Here is a 22,751-nt window from a genome sequence, read left to right on the forward strand (position 1 = left end):
CCCTAACTGCTCCTGATGTGCAGGTTGGCACCTTGCATGGTTGCCTCTGCCATCGGTATGTGAATGTGTGGGTGAATGGATGAATGTGAGGAACAAAAATTGTAAAGCGCTTTTGATAAAAACGCTATATAAATGCACTATTTACCATTTTATAAGTTGTAAAGTGCTTTGGATAAAAGCTCTATAGAAATGCAGTCCATTTACTATTTTACCATTGCTAGTCACATACAAATTCAGGTTAGGAGTCTGGAAGGAGGTCTTGTCTCTGACAGCCACGAGCCACGAGTTCTCAGTTTTTATTTATTTTTTATTATCTTTTCCCCCCTTCTTTTTCCGTTTTTCTCCCCTCCCAATGTTAGTCGTTATGCCAATTCCCAATCCCCTTCCTGGTCGTTGCGCACTCTACCCCCTACCGTCGGTCTGGGAGGGCAGAGACTATCACATGCTTCCTCCGACACATGTGTACCCAGCCCACCACTTCTTTTCACCTGGCAGCACGGACTCTCACTGAGAGAGTGTAACGTGTGGAAGGTCACACTACCTCTCTTAGATCCTTCCCTCGCTGTGCAGGCACCCCGACCGAACTGTAGGAGTCGCTGTCCACAACGACCCAGACCCACCCACCGGCTTCCCTCCCGTTGACTCTGCCAATCGAGCCAGTATGACGGCCAGCCAAGCCGGAAGCAACGCTGACAGCTGGATTCGATACCAGTGTATCTTGCGTTGGTGACGAGCGCCTTGTCCGCTGCGCCACCCAGCCGCTCACGAGTTCTCAGTTCTGTGAGCTTTGCATCTTAACTCATTCTGCGCCGGAGCTTAATCCGCGAGATTCAATGGGGGGACTGCGAGATTTGCGAGTCCTTAAAATATATCTAAAATTATAGCTATGGGTTTAATACACACGTCGATTATCAGTGAGTTGCTTCCAGTCAACATGTACAAAACGGATTGTTTTTTCATCGGTACATTTCCGTTTTATAGCCTTTTGAATATGAGCATAGTTTGGGTGCTTCTGAGTAATTCCAGAGAAAGACTCGATAATAGCGTTTTAGTGGAATACAAGTTCAAGTTCAAGTTCTTTAATAGTTGTCATACAGAAGTACAGAATACTTTCATACAAAATGCTTCTTACTGTTACGCTCCAGAGACTGTGCTAGACAAGATAGTATCAAATAACATAATAACATAATATAGCATGAATTTACAATACACTAAACACGTTGTAATTTTTTTTCGCCTGATTATCGAATCTTCCTGAAATCAACGCTAGATCATCATTATTATCCTTCCTCGTGCAAGCATGCAATGTGGTTTAGACCGGCGACCCCCCCCCCCCCCTGCTGCCACCAACGGCACACAGCCACACATACACACACAGAGACAGCGTCGATCGGGGTAGAAATAAATATCAGCTCAACAATCAAATTAATATATAGTGTTCTTACCTTGTATCTGATGTAATGCAAAAGAAATAATCCAATTATCTGATCGACATTCCAAATACTGCTCGTGGAGGTCCGTACCACATTACCGACGTTTCACAATGACGGGCGGGGGGGGGTTACTGTTCCAATGCATCGTTGTATCTGCCTACCTCGCCTGAGCACCTAAACCCCGCCCGCACGGCTCGGATCGTCCCAGAAAAGAAACTACACCATTCCCAGTGGAGTGCAATACCCGCTGGAAGGCGTAGGCGGCAGTATTTGCCCTTTTGCGAGCTCAGACCCATTCCCAACGATAACATCAGGCTGGATGGATGAAAATGAATGGATATCGCTAATAAAAGGAATAACGATTAAAACCCGACTATACTCGTGATTGGCGCGCAAGCGATGGCGAGTTAACCCGACTATCATCGTGACTGGCGCTGAATGAGTTAAGCTCTGTGGGAAGGGGGGGGGGGCTGTGGGATGGGGTGAATAGCAGAGGCTGGTTTGGGTCGAGGAGGTGAGGAAGACAAGAGGTGAGGTGAGACAAAGGGTATGGTGTGAGGAAGAGGAATGGACGGAGGAGGTTTGTGTGAACAGAAACCTAAGAGGAAAACCTCCACGTTTTTCAACAGGACTTGCGCTGCAAGGGACACAACAATTGAGGCTGCGGTTACACTAGGGCCAGTTTCGTTTTCAGTTTCAGTTTCGTTTTTCAGAACGCTACGTAATGGCAGGCAAGTTAGACATCATTTTGCCTCCTGAGCACAGTGATGTATATACATGTAGTACAATGCCAAAGCAGTAGGTGGCGATGTAGTTCAAACATGAAGGCCATTTTCAACCAATCAGAAAGGTTGAATGTGCCACCACACTTCCTGCTAAAAAACAACAATCCACCATCTTTAAATACCTCGCGTGAGCCATTTAGCCAACGTAGCATTTATTTTTCAGCAAAGAAAGTGCAATAAAAGTGCAATAAACAAAACGGATACATTCACTGTGTGTTCTGCCTCTCATTTGTTGATGAAACAAAACCAACACAACACAATTTACCACCAAGAGCGGATAGTTTAGTCTCACAAAAAGATCTCCGATGTTGTTAGCTACATGCTAATGTGAATGGCATTCTCCATGTATATAGTTAGCATCGAGGCTATTAACGTAGTAACGTTAACGCTAGTAGAAATGGATGAAAACTTTATTTAACAGATTGCAGAATGGGTACAATACAATACGGCTCAATACAAACAATTGTTAAGGGAATGCAGACTGTTGTAGTTTGGAGTACTGGGTTCCTTATAACAATAACTTGACAACACGTTGGTAGCCGCAGCTACTTGGGACAGCTCTGCTGTAAACACTGGAAATAACCGTGCGGGTCTCTACTGCGCATGGGCATTGGGCAGAACGGCTCCGTATCCGGCTTGCGCAAATTACATGGCACCATTGTCGGGGAGTTTCGGCGAGTTTCCAAAACGAAAACACATTTTGAGCGTTGCCGCTAGAAAACCGCGTTTTCCTGCCAAAACTGTGTTTCTTTTTAACTTGGACATGCAAACGTAAATATTCGAAAATAGAACGTTGCTGTTTTACACCAGTGTAACCATGGTCTGAGTGAGAATCCAGGGCCAGGTTGATTTCGGGCCTCATGACACCCGTGTTCACTGTCTTTGAGTTGAGTATAGTGGTTCCTTTGGGTTAACGCTGCTGTAGATCTGGCTCGCAAGAGGGCGGGTGATCCGGGGTTGTTCTCACGCGGCTACTCCTGTGCAAATGGTGATTTTTGGCTGGATTGCGAAATGTTACGATATTATCGTATTTTGTCAGCTACTCATGACATGTTTTATGTTTCATGAAACATAAGATAAGATAAGATATAAATGTATTGATCCCCTTGGGGAAATTCGGCCATCATAGTAGCATGGGGGAGGGGGGAGGGAGGAGGGGAGGTACAGGTATTGGCTGGGTACTAGTAGAAAGACATAAATATAGGCAATACAATTTTATCTGAATATAAAAATATGTAAACAATATAATTAATTTGTTGCTTCTTAACACTTTGAGCGCCACGCCGTGTTTTCCTTTTTACCCCGTTGATGCCACGGTCCACGGCCCATGTAACGTTAATATCGCCTAATCTATGTTTTAAATTATGCTATGTGTCTAATCTGCCCATCGCTTATCAAAGAATCATTTTCCAGTCAACATTGGCAAAGCAGATTGTGTTTTTATCGCTTCATTTCCTTTTTATAGCATTTTGAAAACCACTCGGTTTCGAAGAAAACCTTTTACTGGAATATTCCAGAACGTTGATATTTGTCGGCCTATTTATGAATCGTTTTCAAATAAACGCTAGATGATCAATAGTATACGTGCACGCACGCACGTTCGAGCCGCACGCTGATAATAGCTGCTTTCATTTCCTCATGGATTTTACAGTGAAACAGCTCGAGCACATATCACAAAAAAGCTTATATCTCCTCGAAAACGAGTCTGATTATCCTAACACTGATAACATAGATTCCTTACCTGACATCAGATGGTATCCAAATGGTATATTCCAATTCCTGATCACCATTCGAAAAAATCGATAAGTATATTGATCCAACGTGTGTACAATATAACCCATGCTCGCCGCGGCTCAGAGGATCCAGAATGAACTCTGGTAACTCCGGCTGCATCAGTGGACTGGAAAATGTGGACTGGAATATTTTTTTCCCCCATCCATTTTCATTGAGTCCATTCCAAAAGGGTGATTTACCATCTGGGAGACGATAGGGGGCGCTTTTTTCACATCTGATCGCCGGCGGCCTCTGGATTTCCAACGGTAGGCTCGGGTGATGCAATATGATTTCAGATCGCTAAAAAAAATTTATAAAAGAAATTCAGAGAACAGCTGTGACGTGGCTTTCAACGTAACTATCGTAAACCCGAGATTAGCCGTGAGTGGCAATCAAAGTGTTAATGAGAAAAGGGTTTTCTCAATTTGCGACATATTAAAATAATAATGAAATATAATAATATAGCAGTCATAATACAAAAGACTGTTTATTTTTTAGCAGATGAAAAGAAAATGTTCCCCCTCTTCAACAGAAGTACCTCCCCTGAAACATCCACTGTCAAAACAAATACATAATAAGATGTTCCTGCACTTTATACTGTATTTGCTGTTATGCATTGTTTTCCAAGGGAAAGCAACAAGTTGTAATTGGAGGATCAAGAAAAGAGGGCGGGGCTTATTAGAGGAAGTTACCGACCGCAGGTGAAGCCTCACACCGTCCTCCGGCTCGGAGTGCTGCGTTTGCCATCCGACCTTCTGCCCAGGCTCATCCCTTAGCTATCTTTTATTCATACTGGCCCTGCGGTAACGACGTCATCCCTGCACGGCTGCGTCCTGCTATGATAATCCAACGTAAACACACAATATGCTCCTGACTGTAAACCTGTCAATCTCTCTCTCTCTCTCTCTCTCTCTCTCTCAACACCGTCTCTTCCAGACATGTGCTTTGATAGGTAATTCATCATCAGGTCAGCGGAGCCCACTCCCTTATTCATCCCAGCAAGCTGCTCTGCTCTGAGGGACATTCAATAGTCAACATATAGGGATGAGATGTGTGTGTGTGTGTCTTCATAACATGCACACATGCGCACAAGGGTCTGTTTGTTTGTGTACACACTGTATGTAAAAAATAATTATAATAATTTAGGACCTGCTCAGAGGTCATCAATCGGCACGCATGCGATGCATGCATGCGATTCGTATGTACTGTATATATGTGTGTATGTGCGTGTGTGTGAGAGAGAGAGAGAGAGAGAGAGAGAGAGAGAGAGAGAGAGAGAGAGAGAGAGAGAGACAGACACACACACCCACCAGGCCTAGTTCTGGCTGCTAGAGTGGCAAATCACTAATGAATAATGCAGAGTGGTGAGGCGCTGACAGGCCTGACTGCTGCAAGCCGCCTTGCTGTTTATCAGTGATAATGTGCCATTTCCCTTTTGTGCTCCACACCCTTAGTGCAACAGATTACCTTTTTTGGGGGGTGATTTCACCTCCGCACGACCCCTGTGAGTGTGTTGGCGAACATGAGCCCCCCCACCCCGCAGGTGAGGCTCTGCGCACAGGGCCCTGTCTCCACACACCTCCCGTGTTGTTTCCTCTGTATGCTGAAAGGATTTGCCTTAACCCTTTCACTACCACACTACAGAAGGTTAACCCTTTCACTACCACACTACAGATGGTTAACCCTTTCACTACCACACTACAGCAAGTTAACCCTTTCACTACCACACTACAGAAGGTTAACCCTTTCACTACCACACTACAGAAGGTTAACCCTTTCACTACCACACTACAGCAGGTAAACCCTTTCACTACCACACTACAGAAGGTTAACCCTTTCACTACCACACTACAGATGGTTAACCCTTTCACTACCACACTACAGAAGGTTAACACTTTCACTACCACACTACAGAAGGTTAACCCTTTCACTACCACCCTACAGAAGGTTAACCCTTACACTACCACAGTACAGCAGGTTAACCCTTTCGCAATCACAGTACAGCAGGTTAACCCTTTCGCAATCACAGTACAGAGGGTTAATCCTTTCACTACCACACTACAGAAGGTTAACCTTTAACTACCATACATACAGAATGTTAACCCTTTCACTACCATACTACACAAGGTTAACTCTTTCACTACCACACTACATAATGTTAACCCTTTCACTACCACAATACAGATGGTTAACCCTTTCGCTACCACAGTACAGAGGGTTAACCTTTTCACTACCACACTACAGAAGGTTAACCCTTTCACTACCACACTACAGACGGTTAACCCTGTAAATATACAGAGTTGTAGTATTAATATGTACAGTGATACAGGTATAAAGACACTATGGTAGTAAGTCATACTGGCCAGCAGTGTAACTAGTAAGAGTAGGTAAGGGATATGTACAGATATAGATATGGTATCTACAGATATGTAAAAAGGATTATATGCAGGTATGTACAGACAGATGTGGATACATATATATATATGATAAGAATGATAACATGTACAATAATGCTGTATACACTGTATATTATATACAGCATTATTGTCATATTTTGTCATACAGAGTGCACTCAACATACATACATGCAGTCAACAGCCAATTCATCTGAATGTTTATGCACAAAAGGTTCACAAAAGGGATGGCTTTATATTCAGAGTTAATTATATTGTTTACACTGTTTATTTATTTCCTCCTATTTTTTATATTCAGATCTACTCTTATAGCCTATATGTACTGTATGTCTTTCTACTATTACCTTGCCCATAGCTGTACCCCCCCTCCGCCATTATGCTATGATGCCCAGATTTCCCGAAGGGGATCAATAAAGGAATATCTTATTGTATCTTGTGTCTTGTCTTCAATCAGGTCCTGTTGGGTTGAGTGTTCCTATGGTACAAGGAGGTACCCTTTGACTGTGGTGTTAGCTTGTACTGGCAACATCACCTCCTGGTTTGGGAATAGCACTGCACAAGACCGTAGCAGACTACAAAGAGTGACACGTTCAGCCGAACGCACAATTGGAGGGGGGCTTCCCACCCTCCAGAACATTTACAACAAGCGGTGCAGGGGTAAGGCTAAGAGAATCATCAAGGACTCCAGCCACCCGAACAACTGCCTCTTTGAACTGCTGCGGTCAGGCAAGCGATACCGGAGTCTTAAGGCGAGCACAGAAAGACTCAGAAGAAGCTTCTATCCCCAGGCCATCAGGCTGCTCAACGAACAATAAACACTATGCAACAACCATCAAATGCACACAGCACACACACCCACACGCACACACTCACTTAAAGGATAACTCCACTATTTTGGGAAATTAGCTTATTTAACATCTTCCCTGGAGTTAGACAAGAAGATGCATACCTTTTTTGTCTCTGTGCATGCATTTTAGCTTTGGGAATAGATGCTCCGTTAGCATAGCTTAGCTTCATCACTGGAAGTGGGGGAGGACAGTAGCCTTACAGTGCCTTACAGTGTATTGCAAGGTCTGACATTGACCAAACTTGATATGCATGACCTTGGTGGGCTCTAGGTCAACTCCTGAAAAGGGGGTCAATGTCAGACCTTGCAATCAAAAGTTAGGGGCGCACTGAAATTATGGCAAGGGTTATTAGCCCCCTAACTTTTGATTGCAAAGTCTGACATTGACCCCCTTTTCAGGAGTTGACCTAGAGCCCACCAAGGTCATGCATATCAAGTTTGGTCAATGTCAGACCTTGCAATACACTGTAAGGCACTGTAAGGCTACTGTCCTCCCCCACTTCCAGTGATGAAGCTAAGCTATGCTAACGGAGCATCTATTCCCAAAGCTAAAATGCACGCACAGAGACAAAAAAGGTATGCATCTTCTTGTCTAACTCCAGGGAAGATGTTAAATAAGCTAATTTCCCAAAATAGTGGAGTTATCCTTTAAACAAACAACACACTGCAGCACCCACTCTCCACACTTTAGATCACCTAAACACACTTTACACTTTATATTTATTGGTAAAGGATTTGCACTACAACTCGTACACCTTACTGTAAATTGTACCTAAATTGTACCTCATCCCATTTCTGCTCTGCACTATATAGTATTGTATTAGTACATTGCATAGTATATTGTATATTGTATGGTAACTCAGTTACTTCTATTCTGCATCGAACATTGTACATATGTCTATACTAAACACTGTGACTTTTTTTTTTACTTCTATTTTACATGCTATCATATTTTATTTCATACTATCTTGTCTAGCACAGTCTCTGGAGCGTAACAGTAAGAAGCATTTTGTATAAAAGTATTCTGTACTTCTGTATGACAACTATTAAAGAAACTTGAACTTGTTGACAGTCCTTCAGATTCCAATCTCTACAACAGATGTGCTCAGAGCAGCATCTTTAATAGGAAAACTTGTCTGTCACATGGTTCATACTGTAGCAGCAGATGTCCACTCTGGGCTTCTCTGGCTCCTGTCCCGAACATAGTAGACACTGAGACTGAGAGTATAAGATGAGAAGATCATTTTGCATCCCTCCTGTCCCAAACATAGTGGACACTAAGACTGAGAGCGTAAGATGATAAGATAATTTTGCATCCCTCTTTTCATATAAACGATCGCAAACTATCCCCCATTTTAATCCATTTATTTTAAGTTTCCCTGCCTCTGTTCTATCTGTGTTGTTAAACTTGAACTAATAAATCTTTGTATTAGGCCGCTTTTTCCCAGAATACTTTTGTGAATATATTTGTGCAAATTGTGCAATCAAGGGCCAGTTCACTATAAACCACAAAATCAATAAATAATTGATTAAACACTCTTTGCAATCTGAATATGTCAACATTGCTACTCCAAGGATAGATTTGTTCATTACATAAAATTATGATGTAATATTATACTTGTAACGAATTCTGGCCTACACAAATAAAGCAGTTTATTGATGGGAGGAGAGCAGGCATGCAACCGTACAATGCCTAGAGTCTGAACATATGCCTATGCATATGTATGCAGCTACTTGTGTATGTGTGTGTGGTGTGTGTGTATACAGTATATGTTTATGCTTCTCTCATTATAAAACATGGTTTTCTCAATGACCTTTGCAACACTCAAGTGCTTTGCACCATTAATTGTTCTACCTAATTTATGCAGATGCCAATGATACCCTGCTACAGGCTATAACTCGTGTCTGTCTGTTCACAGTATTGGTATAAGGTAGTGTATATGTAGTGCAATTCGTGTATTATATTCGACCACATCGTGCACAATTATACAGTCCTGTACAGCCTATTTTATTTTATAATTATATTATATTCTGTTGTTCTTCTACTTTAATTTAGTTTATATTCCATTTTATCTTATTCTACCTTTCATTTTATTCCACCGTAATTGTCTGTCCGTTAATGTCGCACCAAATTAACAAATCAAATTCCTTGTATGTGTAAACTACTAAAGACCTTTCTGATTCTGATTCTGATTCTGATTCACAGAATCCAGTCCGGCTCCTACCTCAGTACTGGCTGGTTCACGCTCATCCTGGCGATGGACATGTGCAAGGAGATCCACGTCTACGGCATGATCAACAACACCTACTGCAAGTAAGCCGTGTTGGGGAGTAGTTAGCCACGTTGGGGAGTAGTTAGCCGAGTAGTAAGCCATGTTGGGGAGTAGTTAGCCGTGTTGGGGAGTAGTTAGCCGAGTAGTAAGCCATGTTGGGGAGTAGTTAGCCGAGTAGTAAGCCATGTTGGGGAGTAGTAAGCCATGTTGGGGAGTAGTTAGCAGAGTAGTAAGCCATGTTGGGGAGTAGTTAGCCGTGTTGGGGAGTAGTTAGCCGGGTTGGGGAGTAGTTAGCCGTGTTGGGGAGTAGTTAGCCATGTTGGGGAGTAGTTAGCCGTGTTGGGGAGTAGTTAGCGATGTTGGGGAGTAATTAGCCATGTTGGGGAGTAGTTAGCCGGGTTGGGGAGTAGTTAGCCATGTTGGGGAGTAGTTAGCCATGTTGGGGAGTAGTTAGCCGGGTTGGGGAGTAGTTAGCCGTGTTAGGGAGTAGTAGGCCTAAGCCATGTTGGGGAGTAGTTAGCCATGTTGGGGAGTAGTTAGCCGTGTTGGGGAGTAGTTAGCCATGTTGGGGAGTAGTTAGCAGTGTTGGGGAGTAGTTAGCCGTGTTGGAGAGTAGTTAGCCATGTTAGGGAGTAGTTAGCTGTGTTGGGGAGTAGTTAGCCGTGTTGGGGAGTAGTTAGCCATGTTGGGGAGTAGTTAGCCATGTTAGGGAGTAGTTAGCCATGTTAGGGAGTAGTAGGCCTAAGCCGTGTTGGGGAGTAGTTAGCCGTGTTGGGGATTAGTTAGCCTTGTTGGGGAGTAGTTCGCAGCGTGTAGTTCAGTTACTAGCTTAACTACACTCTGCTGCAGTCGGACGGAGAGAAGATGGATACCGGCTGCAAGCTACAGTACAGTAGCCGGGATCATCCCTATGTTCCCCGGGTCCTATGTTCCCCGGGTTCTATGTTCCCCGCTTTGATTGATTAATAGATTAAACATTTTATAAATTTTTATTATTTTATTAATTATTAATGTCCGCCTTGTTTCGAACGGTTAAGCTTAGGCCCTCTTTCGAACTGGTTATGGTTAGAGTTTGGAATCAGGGCTGGTGGTCTAAAATTAGCAATCAATCAATCAATCAATCAAAGCGGGGAACATAGAACCCGGGGAACATAGGACCCGGGGAACATAGACATGCTCCCCAGTAGCCTAGCTTAGCACAAATGAATGGAAGCCGATAAGGACCAGCTGCCTAGCTGTTGGCCAAAAAAAGACCTCTCCCGGAGTCTTAACTAGGCTAGCGGTCCGTATCCGTTTCCATTCATTTGTACTGATAGCTTTCTACTGAGGAAATCTTCTTGTCTGACTCTGGAGAAGACAGCGAGCTCATTTCCCATAATGTTGGCGTGTTCCTTTAAGTTTTAGTATTTCCCCTAGAAATGCTTCCTGTCCTCTCCATAAAGGATAACTCTTTTTACTTAGACCCTATTTTTCTTACTTATAGACCCTATTGTCATTTGGAGACATAGGGACCAAAGTCTTTTCAATTGATCCAGTATTGAGCAAGCAAGCTTCAGCCTGCTGCTGCATATCAGGCTGCAATAGAATGTATTTGGGAGAAGTGTCTGAAGAATCTTACCCATGCTATCAATCCACTTCAAACCCCAACCTTATTCCGCCTCTACTTAAAGGCCCCATGACATTTGAATTTCATTTATTTTCAAACCTTTATTTAAACTCAAAAGGCAACTGAGGTTTCCCTCATTTACAGTCACGTCGAGTGTACGTACAGAAATTAGCAAAAAAAGAAGAAGAAAAAAGAATATAAAATCACACAGCATATAAAATCATGACAATAAAACAACAAGACGAGGCGAAAAGCAAGGATAACAAATCAATTATAACACTGCAACAGAGGGGAGAATCTCAAGCTTTAAGGACTGCTGGGAGTTCATTCCATGAGCTAGAGGGCATCATAATGAAATGCAGATTACCCTGTTACCCAAACTTAAGGACCAGCCAGTCATTAGAATGGGTTCCATATGTTCCATAATTCCATTCCAATAGTGATGTACCTTACCAGTAAGGGCCTTAAAAATTTACAAATACCAGTGTTTGTTGTGCCTCTCTATAAATGACATCAACATAGTCCAAGACAGATACAAAAAAATATTGATATAGATGTTCTTTTATCAGATTATGTCTTGCGCTGAATGTCACAATATGCCAGTATCTGTCCCAACAGATGACAATGACAAAAATGTTGTTTTGTAGGTATTCTTAATGGTATTTTGGAGTTGGCCATTTCCTGGAAAATGATAAAAGGGTTTTGATGAGTCATCCTGCACACAGGGGCGTATACCAATTTTGCGTCCAATGAAATGCTTTCTAGAATAACATTTACAGGACATTTTAACTAAGCTAGCACTCTGCCTCATTAACGAAACCACTGTTCAACGTTAGCTTGCTAACTAAACACACATTCAAGGCTATTGGCTACTGTAAATGCCAATCAACCTTTCTGTTTTTACAGGAAAGGTGTAAATATGCTGAAGCGAATAGCGTTCCACTAGCCATTTCATGGGGACTTTAAAGCTGTTGCTCCAGGTAGCCTTAGCCTACCTTTATTCTACCTATATTCCAGATGCTATTTTTGTTCTGCAATGTACCGTAGTTTAGATGTAGTTGGGCTATAGTACTGTTAGTGTCACAAACTACATCACCTTGAGAGTAATTCATTGTAAGTAATTAATGCAATATAACTTTATAATTATAAGGTAACTAACCACAATGTTAAGAGTGGTTCCTCCAACCCTGTCCGCTGTCTAACCCTGTTCGACTGAGGTGAGACATACAGCCCATTCTGCAGAACTTCATCTCCAGCTTCACATTCACTGACACAGCCAATCATTCCCTTCTGTAAAAACCGTCCGCCCCATTATATAGATATATTATATATATAGGGACGACTGACAGCCAAAAACTTTAAGGAGAGGAGAATTCGGGTGCTGCAGTCCTGCTACCCGCTGCGTCACTGAGAGCCTGCCAACCTGAGTCCAACCTGCTGTGTATTCATCGCAGGGGGACCTGTGAGAAATTCAAACTGTGGCATTGAAAATATATTTTAAACATATATATATACGAGATATATTAGATATATATAATATATATATATATATATGTCTAAAATATATTTTCAATGCCGCAGTTTGAATTTAATTGCTGAATTTCTATGTGGAAATCCATACTGGGCTCCCTGTGCTGTGAAAAAACATTATGGTCCCCCTGCGATGAATACACAGCAGGTTCAATCCAATCCAATCCAAGGTTGGACTCAGGTTGGCAGGCTCTCAGTGACGCAGCGGGTAGCAGGACTGCAGCACCCGAATTCTCCTCTCCTTAAAGTTTTTGGCTGTCAGTCGTCCCTACAAACACAGTTGGCAGTGTTCGCGGGTGTGAAGCCGGTGGGGGTATGAGTCCCAGTCATTGCGACAGCGACTCCTACTGGTCGGTCAGGGCGCCTGTTCAGCGGGGAGGGGGTCTGGGGGGAGATGGCGTGAACCTCCGCTCACATTGTGCTCTCCCAGTGAAACTCCTCGCTGTCAGGTGAAAAGAAGCGGCTGGCGACTCCACATGTATCGGATGAGGCGTGTGGTAGTCTACACCCTCCTCAGACCGACAGTAGGGTAGTCTACTCCCTCCCCAGACTGACAGTAGGGCAGCGCAACGACCAGGAGGGAATAAAGCGACTAAATTGGGGGATGGGAGAAAAGGACTAAGGTTTTGGCTGGACTGGTGGGGCCAGCGGTACATATCCTAACATAATGGCTTATGTCACTTTTTGAGAAAAATCATGTTTTTGCCTAAGTCATCTCTCCATGATGCTGGCCACCTCTGGTAAAATTGCCTACATCCTTAATTGAAAAGATCATGCTGTTCCTACCCAGTTGTGAAATGATTAATAAATATCATACTGTATATTCTATATTTGGTTCAGTTTATTCAGTTTTTCTCAAAACTTGAGGATTATTTTAAGAAGGTGACGATAGGGCAGGCACTTTTAGATGCAAACCTGTTGCGCTAGATCGGAGCATCGTAGTCCTTTGACTGTTGCCAAACATTCTCCAAGTTTCAGGCTACGTCACAGATCATGTGAATCTACTGTTGCCCGGGGCGTCTGATCTTGCACCAAATTAAAACGCAGCTGTTTTTAGAGAGAATGCTCTGTGTGTGTGTGTGCTGAGTGGGATGACTGTGTGTGTGTGTGTGTGCGTGTGTGCGTGCGTGCGTGCGTGCGTGCGTGCGTGCGTGCGTGTGTGCGTGTCACTGTTGGAGACATTCACCTCAAACGCAAATCAGCTCTGTGTGTGTGCAGAAGGATAAAACACGAGGTCTGATCAAAACCCATCGCGGAGGCTGCTCTAGCCATATTTAACAAGCTAACAGTGATAATACCTGCAAGCTATTTTTAAGAGGAGAGAGGAGGGCTGTGTAGCCGTAGAGATAAAGCCATACAGAAGACATTGCTGTTGGTGGAGTGGGATAATAATGCAGCCATCTTACTGTACCTGGGTAAACTATTTCCAAATCATCATACAACCAGTTTTTATTTATTTAACCTTTATTTCACCAGGTAAGAAGCTTGAGCTCAAAGAGCTCTTTTTTCGAGCAACACCTGACATAAAACAACAACACACTTAAAGTCAAGAACAACCATACAGGACAGTAAATGAACATAGACAAAGGACAAAAATAGAAAGATAAAAAAAGGGGGGGGGGGGGTTAAGAGGGAAGGTCAGGTTAGACTAAGCATCAAACATAACATTAATGCAGCGTGTACAGTAACCAATATGAATTAAGCAGAGAAGCATTATTTTGTACACTCCCATATTGGTCATTAAAAGGTCAGGTTAGGGTTTTAAAACTGCAAAGTAAGAAAAGCCTGGAGTTTAAGTCCATTCCAGGTAAACGGAGTACACAAAAGCCCTCTTCCCAGTATTGTTTCATCAGCAATAGATAAAACCGTGAGAGAAACATTCTAAATGCACTGCTTGATTTAGTGTGTGTAGGCAGTGCAGTGGTGTGTGTCACTGTAGGAGGAAGTGGTGGAACAAGTACACAGTATTGATTATTTGGTAGAAAATAAGCCTACTGATTAAAGCTACTAACAATAATTATCCTCTCAGGCGTTGATCATAGGTGTAGATTTATGGGGGGTTGCAGGAGACAAGTCGAGGTAGATTTGTCCCCCTCAAAAAAGATAGCTAATAGCAGTCCATATTATGAAAGGCAACCCCCTCCCCAAAAGAGGTTAGAAATAAGAGGGTCAAAACATTTATATATCCTTCTTGCCTGTAACTATATATTAACCAACAATTTCAGACACTCCTACAGGACCATACCATAAAATGGTAAATGGTGCATTTATATAGCGTTTTTATCCAATTGTACAATTACAACACACACTGACGGGCGGCGGAGGCAACCCTGCGAGGTGCCAACCTGCTCATCGGGAGCAGTTAGGGGGTTAAGTGTCTTGCTCAACGACACTTCGACATGCTCCCTGGGAGGAGCGGGAATCTAACCGAGAACCTCCGGATTACCAGACGACTGCTCTACCTTCTGAGCTCTATTGCCCCTGTCCCCCCAATCTCAACCTTGCAGACGTGCCTCTCATAGAGATACATCAGAATGCCGGAAATGAAGTGTTTGACGCTCAATATGTCCAAGGGGAGGACCACCAGACCCCCCCCCCCCCCCCTGATTAAAGTGACCCTCCAATGTTGAAAGCAAACCTAGGCCCTTGATCAGTGCCTGGGCTGGGAGCCTGTGTGTGATCAGTGCCTGGGCTGGGAGCCTGTGTGTGATCAGTGCCTGGGCTGGGAGCCTGTGTGTGATCAGTGCCTGGGCTGGGAGCCTGTGTGTGATCAGTGCCTGGGCTGGGAGCCTGTGTGTGATCAGTGCCTGGGCTGGGAGCCTGTGTGTGATCAGTGCCTGGGCTGGGAGCCTGTGGATGATCAGTGCCTGGGCTGGGAGCCTGTGTGTGATCAGTGCCTGGGCTGGGAGCCTGTGGATGATCAGTGCCTGGGCTGGGAGCCTGTGTGTGATCAGTGCCTGGGCTGGGAGCCTGTGTTTGATCAGTGCCTGGGCTGGGAGCCTGTGTGTGATCAGTGCCTGGGCTGGGAGCCTGTGTGTGATCAGTACCTGGGCTGGGAGCCTGTGTGTGATCAGTGCCTGGGCTGGGAGCCTGTGTGTGATCAGTGCCTGGGCTGGGAGCCTGTGGATGATCAGTGCCTGGGCTGGGAGCCTGTGTGTGATCAGTGCCTGGGCTGGGAGCCTGTGTGTGATCAGTGCCTGGGCTGGGAGCCTGTGGATGACCAACAAGATGTCGTTGCTCCGGGCAGGTCGTTCATCCTCACCATGTCTCCTCCGTAATCCTCTCCTCGTCTCCCTCACAAATCAACCCCCAGAATCCCAGCACCATCCCGTGCCGTGAGAATCCTTCTTTTAATCAGTGCCGCGTTCCTGCCGCAGTTAAAAAGAATGCCTCCATGTACACCATCATTCACGTGGCACTGGGCGCTGTTGTCTCTTTCTCTCTCTCTCTCTCTCACTCTTTGTCTTCCTGCGAGAGACGACATTAGATTAGATTAGATTGAAATGTAGCCTATTGTCATCATACAGCACAAGTACTGTACCAAGAAAAGAAGTTTGGCATCCAACCAGAGTGCAATAGTAATACAATGTACAGGAGATTAAACTGGGTATGAAATATATAAATTAGTACTACTGAGTATAGTGCTAATCACATGTATGTACAGAGTTGTAGTATTAATGTGTACAGTGATACAGGTATAAAGACACTAATAAATCATACTGCCCAGCAGCATAACTAGTAAGAGTAGGTAAGGGATATGTCCAGATATAGATATAGTATCTACAGATATGTAAAAAGGATTACATGCAGGTATGTACAGACAGAATAAAGAATACATATATATATACCATATATACGGTTCATGTTTTGTTTTATTTGTCACATATAAGGTACATTATAGTGAAATCCTTGTTTTTTTATGACCCTCCTGAAATTGTGCTTCATACAGTAAAAAGTAAAAGAATAAAGACCAAACACTATACAAAATATACAATATGCAAAACAAAAATGTACAAAATGCAAAATGCTAAATGCAAAAGGCAAACAGCATTATTGTACAGCTACCATACAGAGTTACTGTATATGTTATGCAGGTGTATAAGTAGATATATAGAAGGATTGTATGCAGGTAATTGTGAGAGACAACAGGAGTTACACACGGGCCAATTTTTTGTTGCGTCGAGGAAGGTGGGCAGCGGGTGCTTTGTTTTGGCGTTTGGAAAAACGTTTTGCGCGACGTGGAAAAATCTCACTGAATTTGCACGAGCTCCCATGCGCACGCCGGTATTCTGATCCGCGCAATAATATTCACGGGTGTAGGTCTCGTCGTGGGACACAAGTTCCCAATGCATTGTCCCGTGGGATTATGCCCCCCGTGGCGATTAATTGAGGGGCGGATTTGCGGTGAAATTAATGTGTAGTTTGTGAGTTTGTGTCTTCCGCATAGATCGCCAACACTTAGCATCAACTTTTATGTTGTCATCTGCTCCATCCGAAATCCGAATGTCATGGATATATCCTTGTGTAAAATAGTTCAGGCCTTTCTGTAGAACTCTCTTAGATAAAGTAGCGGCATTTGGCAAATAACATACAGCGATATTGTCAGGAATCCTTGCGAGAGAATCATCAGCAGGTATGGGTTGTTCAGTTGACATTTCGTTGTTTTAGTGGAGCGTGTGAGAAAGCTTGGGGGACCATAGCAACAGTAACAAGGGAGGGCGGGACTTGCCGGTCGTGTGGTAATTGAGATTCAACAGGTGCCGCAGAGGAGGCAGAATTGAATTAGTTAGCTAACGCAGACGCACGGTGCCGTCGTGCCACACTGACTGGAGCCGGTGAGCGGAGGATAGGTGCTCCGGTAGCTGCCTGGCTGCTACAGGGGCCATGCATCAAACTGACAGCCAGACGACGGCCTTCACCACAGACACGCCGAATGGGCATAATGATGTCTAGGTGGTAGTCTCTCCTGGTCTGGTCGTTTGTCCTGATGAATACGTTACACAAAGCAATCCTCCTTGTAAAGCTGTTAGTCGTTAGAAACAAGCAAAGGACCAAGACCGGGGCAGGCCTGGTCTAGGCGGACCCAGGTACAGGCCGGTGAGAGACTCGCCTGAAATTGGTTTATGCTTACATCAGCAGTATCACAGTATTCACCCTGCATCTGCCGGTCATGCTTGACCAGAAAAGCGATAAACGCTAAAAAATGAAGTAAAAAAAAAAAAAAAAAAAAAACATTTTCAATCAATCAATCAATCAATCAATCAATCAATCAATCAAGCAATCAATCAAGCAAGCAGTAGAAACCTATTTTCCAAACTGCTCAGCCTCTTTAAGATCCATCATCGCCATTTGTCTGAGTACATATAACCTGCAACCACACCGACACACACTGATATAACTAGAGAGGGGGGGGGGGCAACAATAGTCAAGTATAGGATCTTCATGCCTACCTGGAATCCCTAAACTCTTACTCCACAATACACAGACGTACCGTAGCGTATGTTCTATTTTGCTAAATTATGCTAAAATAGGCATACCAGGCTACAGTATAATTGAATTTACTGGTGTAAACATTTGATTTAAAATATGTAAATAGATGCTGTATCTACCTTGTTTTAATCAATGTGTTAGTATTGAATTTTCCGCCCTTGACTAAAACACACTTCTTCAATCAATATAATAAAAAAAAAAATGTATAATATATAAATACTAACCTTCGTACTGTATTTTACTATCATGCACTTTGCTACTTTTGTCCTTGCCTATATACTAGGCTAATATGTCTATATTAATGTGCACTCAAGATTGTAGCACTCAAATTCAACACTGTTCAATCAAACAGCTGCCAGAGTTGTACCCTTCCTGCTGACTTGTTAGAACTTTGCTTTGCTTTGGATAAAAGCGTCAGCTAAATGACTAAATATAATGTAAATGTAGTATTACTGGTAGTCTACATTCTGGTCAGATATACTTTTTTACTTTATACAAATATTTTCTTGAAAAAGGCTTGTCGTCTTATAATCAGGGTATTTTTATATTTCAATACAGTATTTATAAAAGAAAATCTACAGTAGTAAAAGTCAGAAGGCATCAAGCCAGAGACGCACATTTAGAAGAATTTCCCAAATTTCCTTTCACTTCTGTTAATGACCAAAAATAAACCTACGAGTTGGGATTTTACCCCTAAATTCTATTCAAAGCACAATCGATTTGTTTAATATTAATTAACATTATGTAGCCTATAGTTTATCCACTTTTTCTCCTTCTTTTTCTGTTTTTCTCCCATCCCAATTTAGTCGTGCCAATTCCCCCCTCCCCTGTCTTGATCGTTGCTCGCATGTCCCCCCCACTGGTCAGTCGTAGGGAGGGTTGAAGAATCTATCGCATGTCCCCTCCGATAAATGCGGAGTCAGCCAGCCACTTCTTTTCACCTGCCAGCACGGACTCTCATTGGCGAGGTGTAACGTCTGGGAGGCTCACACTACCCTCGACATCTCCTGTCCTTGCTGTGCAGGCGCCCTGACCGACCTGTAGGAGTCGCTGTTTACAACGACCAGATTACCACCCATCGACTCCCCTCCCGCTGACTCTGCCAATTGAGTCAGTATGACGGCCGGCCCAAGCCGGAGGCAACGCTGACAGCCGGATTCGATACCGGTGTCTCACGTGTTGGTGATGAGCGCTTAGACCGCTGCGCCACCCAGCCGCTATGTAGCCTATAGTTTGTCATTTATTTACATTTAGTCATTTAGCCATTTAGCTAACACTATTATCCAAAGCGACTTACAAATTGTGAGTCTTTAGCCTACTACACTGCTACACTACATCACTGCTACACTACTACACCGCTACACTACTACACCGTTACTCTACTACAGGGGTTCCCAAACTTTTCAGGCCGGGGCCCAGAAAATAAGGCGTCAGAGAGCCGCGGCCCAATGCACATCGTCTGGCTTTTTTTTTTTTTTTTTGCCAGGCGACCGATTTTTTAAGCCAAATATCACTTCAATCCTATTAAGTTAGTTCAAGTTAGTTATTCATTTATATGTGCTATTTATGAGAGGGCTAACTTGTTCCAAAATAATAATGATAATAATAATAGCCTCATTAAAATACTATTGTTGCTTCGGTTGTTTTCAGCGTTTTATGTGCATAATCTGTTATTTAGTTTGAAATGTTCGTTGAAATAAATAGATTTTTCGTTTTTGTTTATTTATTAAGTTAATATAAAACCATATAGTCACATTTTAGAATACAATAGAATAGAATTTTTGAATACAACTAGAAACACTGTCCTGGCCTGCTTCTAAGTTCAGTGACCTGACAAAAAAAATTAAATAAAAAAATAAAAAAAATAAAATTAAAAAAAATGTTTTTTTTTATTTTTTTTTGTTTTTAAAAAAAATCATCTCGCGGCCCATCCGTGGCTGCTCGCGGCCCACCTTTGGGTCGCGACCCCGACTTTGGGAACCACTGCTCTACTATACCGCTACACTACTACACCGCTACACTACTACACTGCTACACCACTACACCGCTACACTACTACTACACCGCTACACTACTACACCGCTACACTACATCACCGCTACACTACATCACCGCTACACTACTACACCGCTACACTGCTACACCACTACACCGCTACACTACTACTACGCCGCTACATTACTACAACGCTACACTACATCACCGCTACACTACTACACCGCTACACTACTACACCGCTACACTACATCACCGCTACACTACATCACCGCTACACTACTACGCCGCTACACTACATCACCGCTACACTACTATACCACTACCCTACTACACCGCTACACTACATCACCGCTACACAACTACACTGCTACACTACTACACTACTATGCTACTACACCACTACACCGCTACACTAACGGAACGTAGACCAATCTCAGTCACTCTTATTGTCTGGGACCAAATTGGGCCACGCCCCATTTTGCGCGACATCCAGGCTTTTTTTACCGTCAGCGTTTGGGAATTTCATGTCGACAGGTAGATGAAGTGAAATTATACTTATTTTAGAATATATATATCAAATTTCATGAGTATTCATCTATATTTAGTCATCTAAAGACTATTAGATATGAACCTATGTACCAGTAAAAATCTTACATTTAAAAAACAAATCAAATCGGTAGTAAACAATGCAAAGTTTCACTTATCAAACTTCCGTCACATCAGAAACTCTCTGTCAACAAAAGCAGCAGCACTGTATTTTAATGCCATTATTATGTCACACTTAACATACTGTCTGACTAGCTGGACACAAGCCTCCTGTACAACATTACGATCTGTACAGGTAGTTTACCATCAGGCTGTGAAAGTTCTGGACAGGAAAACAAACAGCCACCACCATTGTTATAGCATAGCAAACCAGAACCTACTGAGCTGGGACAATCTTGTCAAATTCAAAGATGCCTGCCTTACCTATAAAATCCTACATGGCTTGGCTCCTCCCCCCCTCTGTACTTTCATAAAACAGAAAGCATCTGCTGATAGATATACCAGGTCTGTAGTCAGAGGGGAATGTGTAGTCCCAAACAGGAGGTCTGCTTTTAGTCAGACAGCCTTTTCCGTGAGAGCAGCCCACACCTGGAACAGTCTGCCAACACGGCTCAGGGAGTATCAAAGTTACATCTCATTTAAAACTAACTTAAAATCATGGTTGAGAGATGGTCAAGTGTGCGACCATTTTAACTGAGGGGTTGTATTTTAATGTATGTATTTTAGTGTATTGTAACCTATACTGATTCCTACTGTGTTTTAATTATTGTACTATGTTTTTTAACTGAGGGGTTGTATTTTAATGTATTTATTTGTATGTATTTTAGTGTATTGTAACCTATATTGATTCCTACTGTGTTTTAATTATTGTACTATGTTTTAATTATTGTTGTGCTCATGTCACCTGCCCCAGAGACTACAGTTGAAAATTAGCCAACTTGGCTAAACTGGCATATTTACAGTCAAATGTTCCTTAATATGCACTGTCTCTGTATTTTAAACCAATAAATACAAATACAAATACAAAAAAGTGGGAATCTCTAGAATCTAGAAATCATAGAACTCGTAGTGGTGTTTAGCTAGTTGTTATGGCCCCAGCCTAGTCGTGTCATATCGTTTTCCCAGAAGAGACCCTGAAGAGACCAGAAGAATAAAGTGGAAGCCTTTAGGATACTCAGAAATATCTCCCTCTGCCGCGCAATTATAGCAGAACCTTTCCCCTGAAATACCACTGGATCTGCCATGAATTCAAGTAAACAGTTCATTCATCAAGCTTGAACAAACAGTTATCGATTGTGTCTATTGTGAACACCTACATCAAGCTGATACAACACAGTGAGTTTGAGTCCAACTTACCTATCACCATCTCTCTCTCCCTCCCTACCTCTATCTCTCTCTCTCTCTCCAACTCTCCTTCTCTCTCTCTCTTGATCAGGACGGAGGGTTTTAAGAAGGTGCCCTACCACTACTACGAGGCACGCAGCCGGGACGAGTGCGCGGAGTACCTCCTGCACGAGAGCGCCCCCTACGGCGGCCACCGGTTCGTCACAGAGAAGGCCGTGTTCGCCAAGTGGGCCAAGACGCACGCCATCAAGTTCTTCAACCCCTCCTGGCAGCTGTCGTGACCCCGGCCGGACTGCCCCGGCCGGAATTGACGTTGCGCCGTCACCGGGAGACGAGGCGCCGACACGAAGCCCGTCTCCCCCAGGCCGCCTGAACGCACGCAGATTAAAAACCCATAGTTCCGCAACTTACCCCAATCCATATCCGTCCATTAATAGACTGAGGCTTGCTAGTCTCAGTCCCGTCCTGATTGGATATTGTATAGGAAGTACACACCCCGCACAGCGCCATTCCAGGAAGTTCCTGATTTGACGATGGCCAGTGAATCAGACAATCTTGTTAAGTTATGTCCATACTTTGAGAGGCCGAGAGGAATTTTTTACTTGTCGTATACTTGTTGGTTTTGCTCTCTAGGGAAGAATTATAGTGTACTGTTTACTGTGAAGGAGGCTGTAGAGCAGTGACTCGCTTTACAAATCCAATCCATTTGCTG

The 22,751-nt window shown here is 43.3% G+C and overlaps 1 protein-coding gene across 1 annotated transcript in view; it reads left to right on the forward strand.

Moving 5' to 3' along the window:
• st6galnac3 (ST6 (alpha-N-acetyl-neuraminyl-2,3-beta-galactosyl-1,3)-N-acetylgalactosaminide alpha-2,6-sialyltransferase 3) overlaps window positions 1-22,336 on the forward strand; it is a 221,384-nt gene extending 199,048 nt beyond the window's left edge. The window contains exons 4-5 of the mRNA XM_084328132.1: window positions 9,459-9,566; window positions 22,131-22,336. Coding sequence (XP_084184258.1) covers window positions 9,459-9,566; window positions 22,131-22,320 — 298 coding nt within the window. The 3' untranslated portion in view covers window positions 22,321-22,336. The remainder of the gene's footprint in view (window positions 1-9,458; window positions 9,567-22,130) is intronic.
• The last annotated feature ends 415 nt before the right edge of the window (window positions 22,337-22,751 follow it).

The sequence above is a fragment of the Notolepis coatsorum genome (genome assembly GCF_963971535.1).
Source record: "Notolepis coatsorum genome assembly, chromosome: 13".
Taxonomy (NCBI): Eukaryota; Metazoa; Chordata; class Actinopteri; order Aulopiformes; family Paralepididae; genus Notolepis; species Notolepis coatsorum.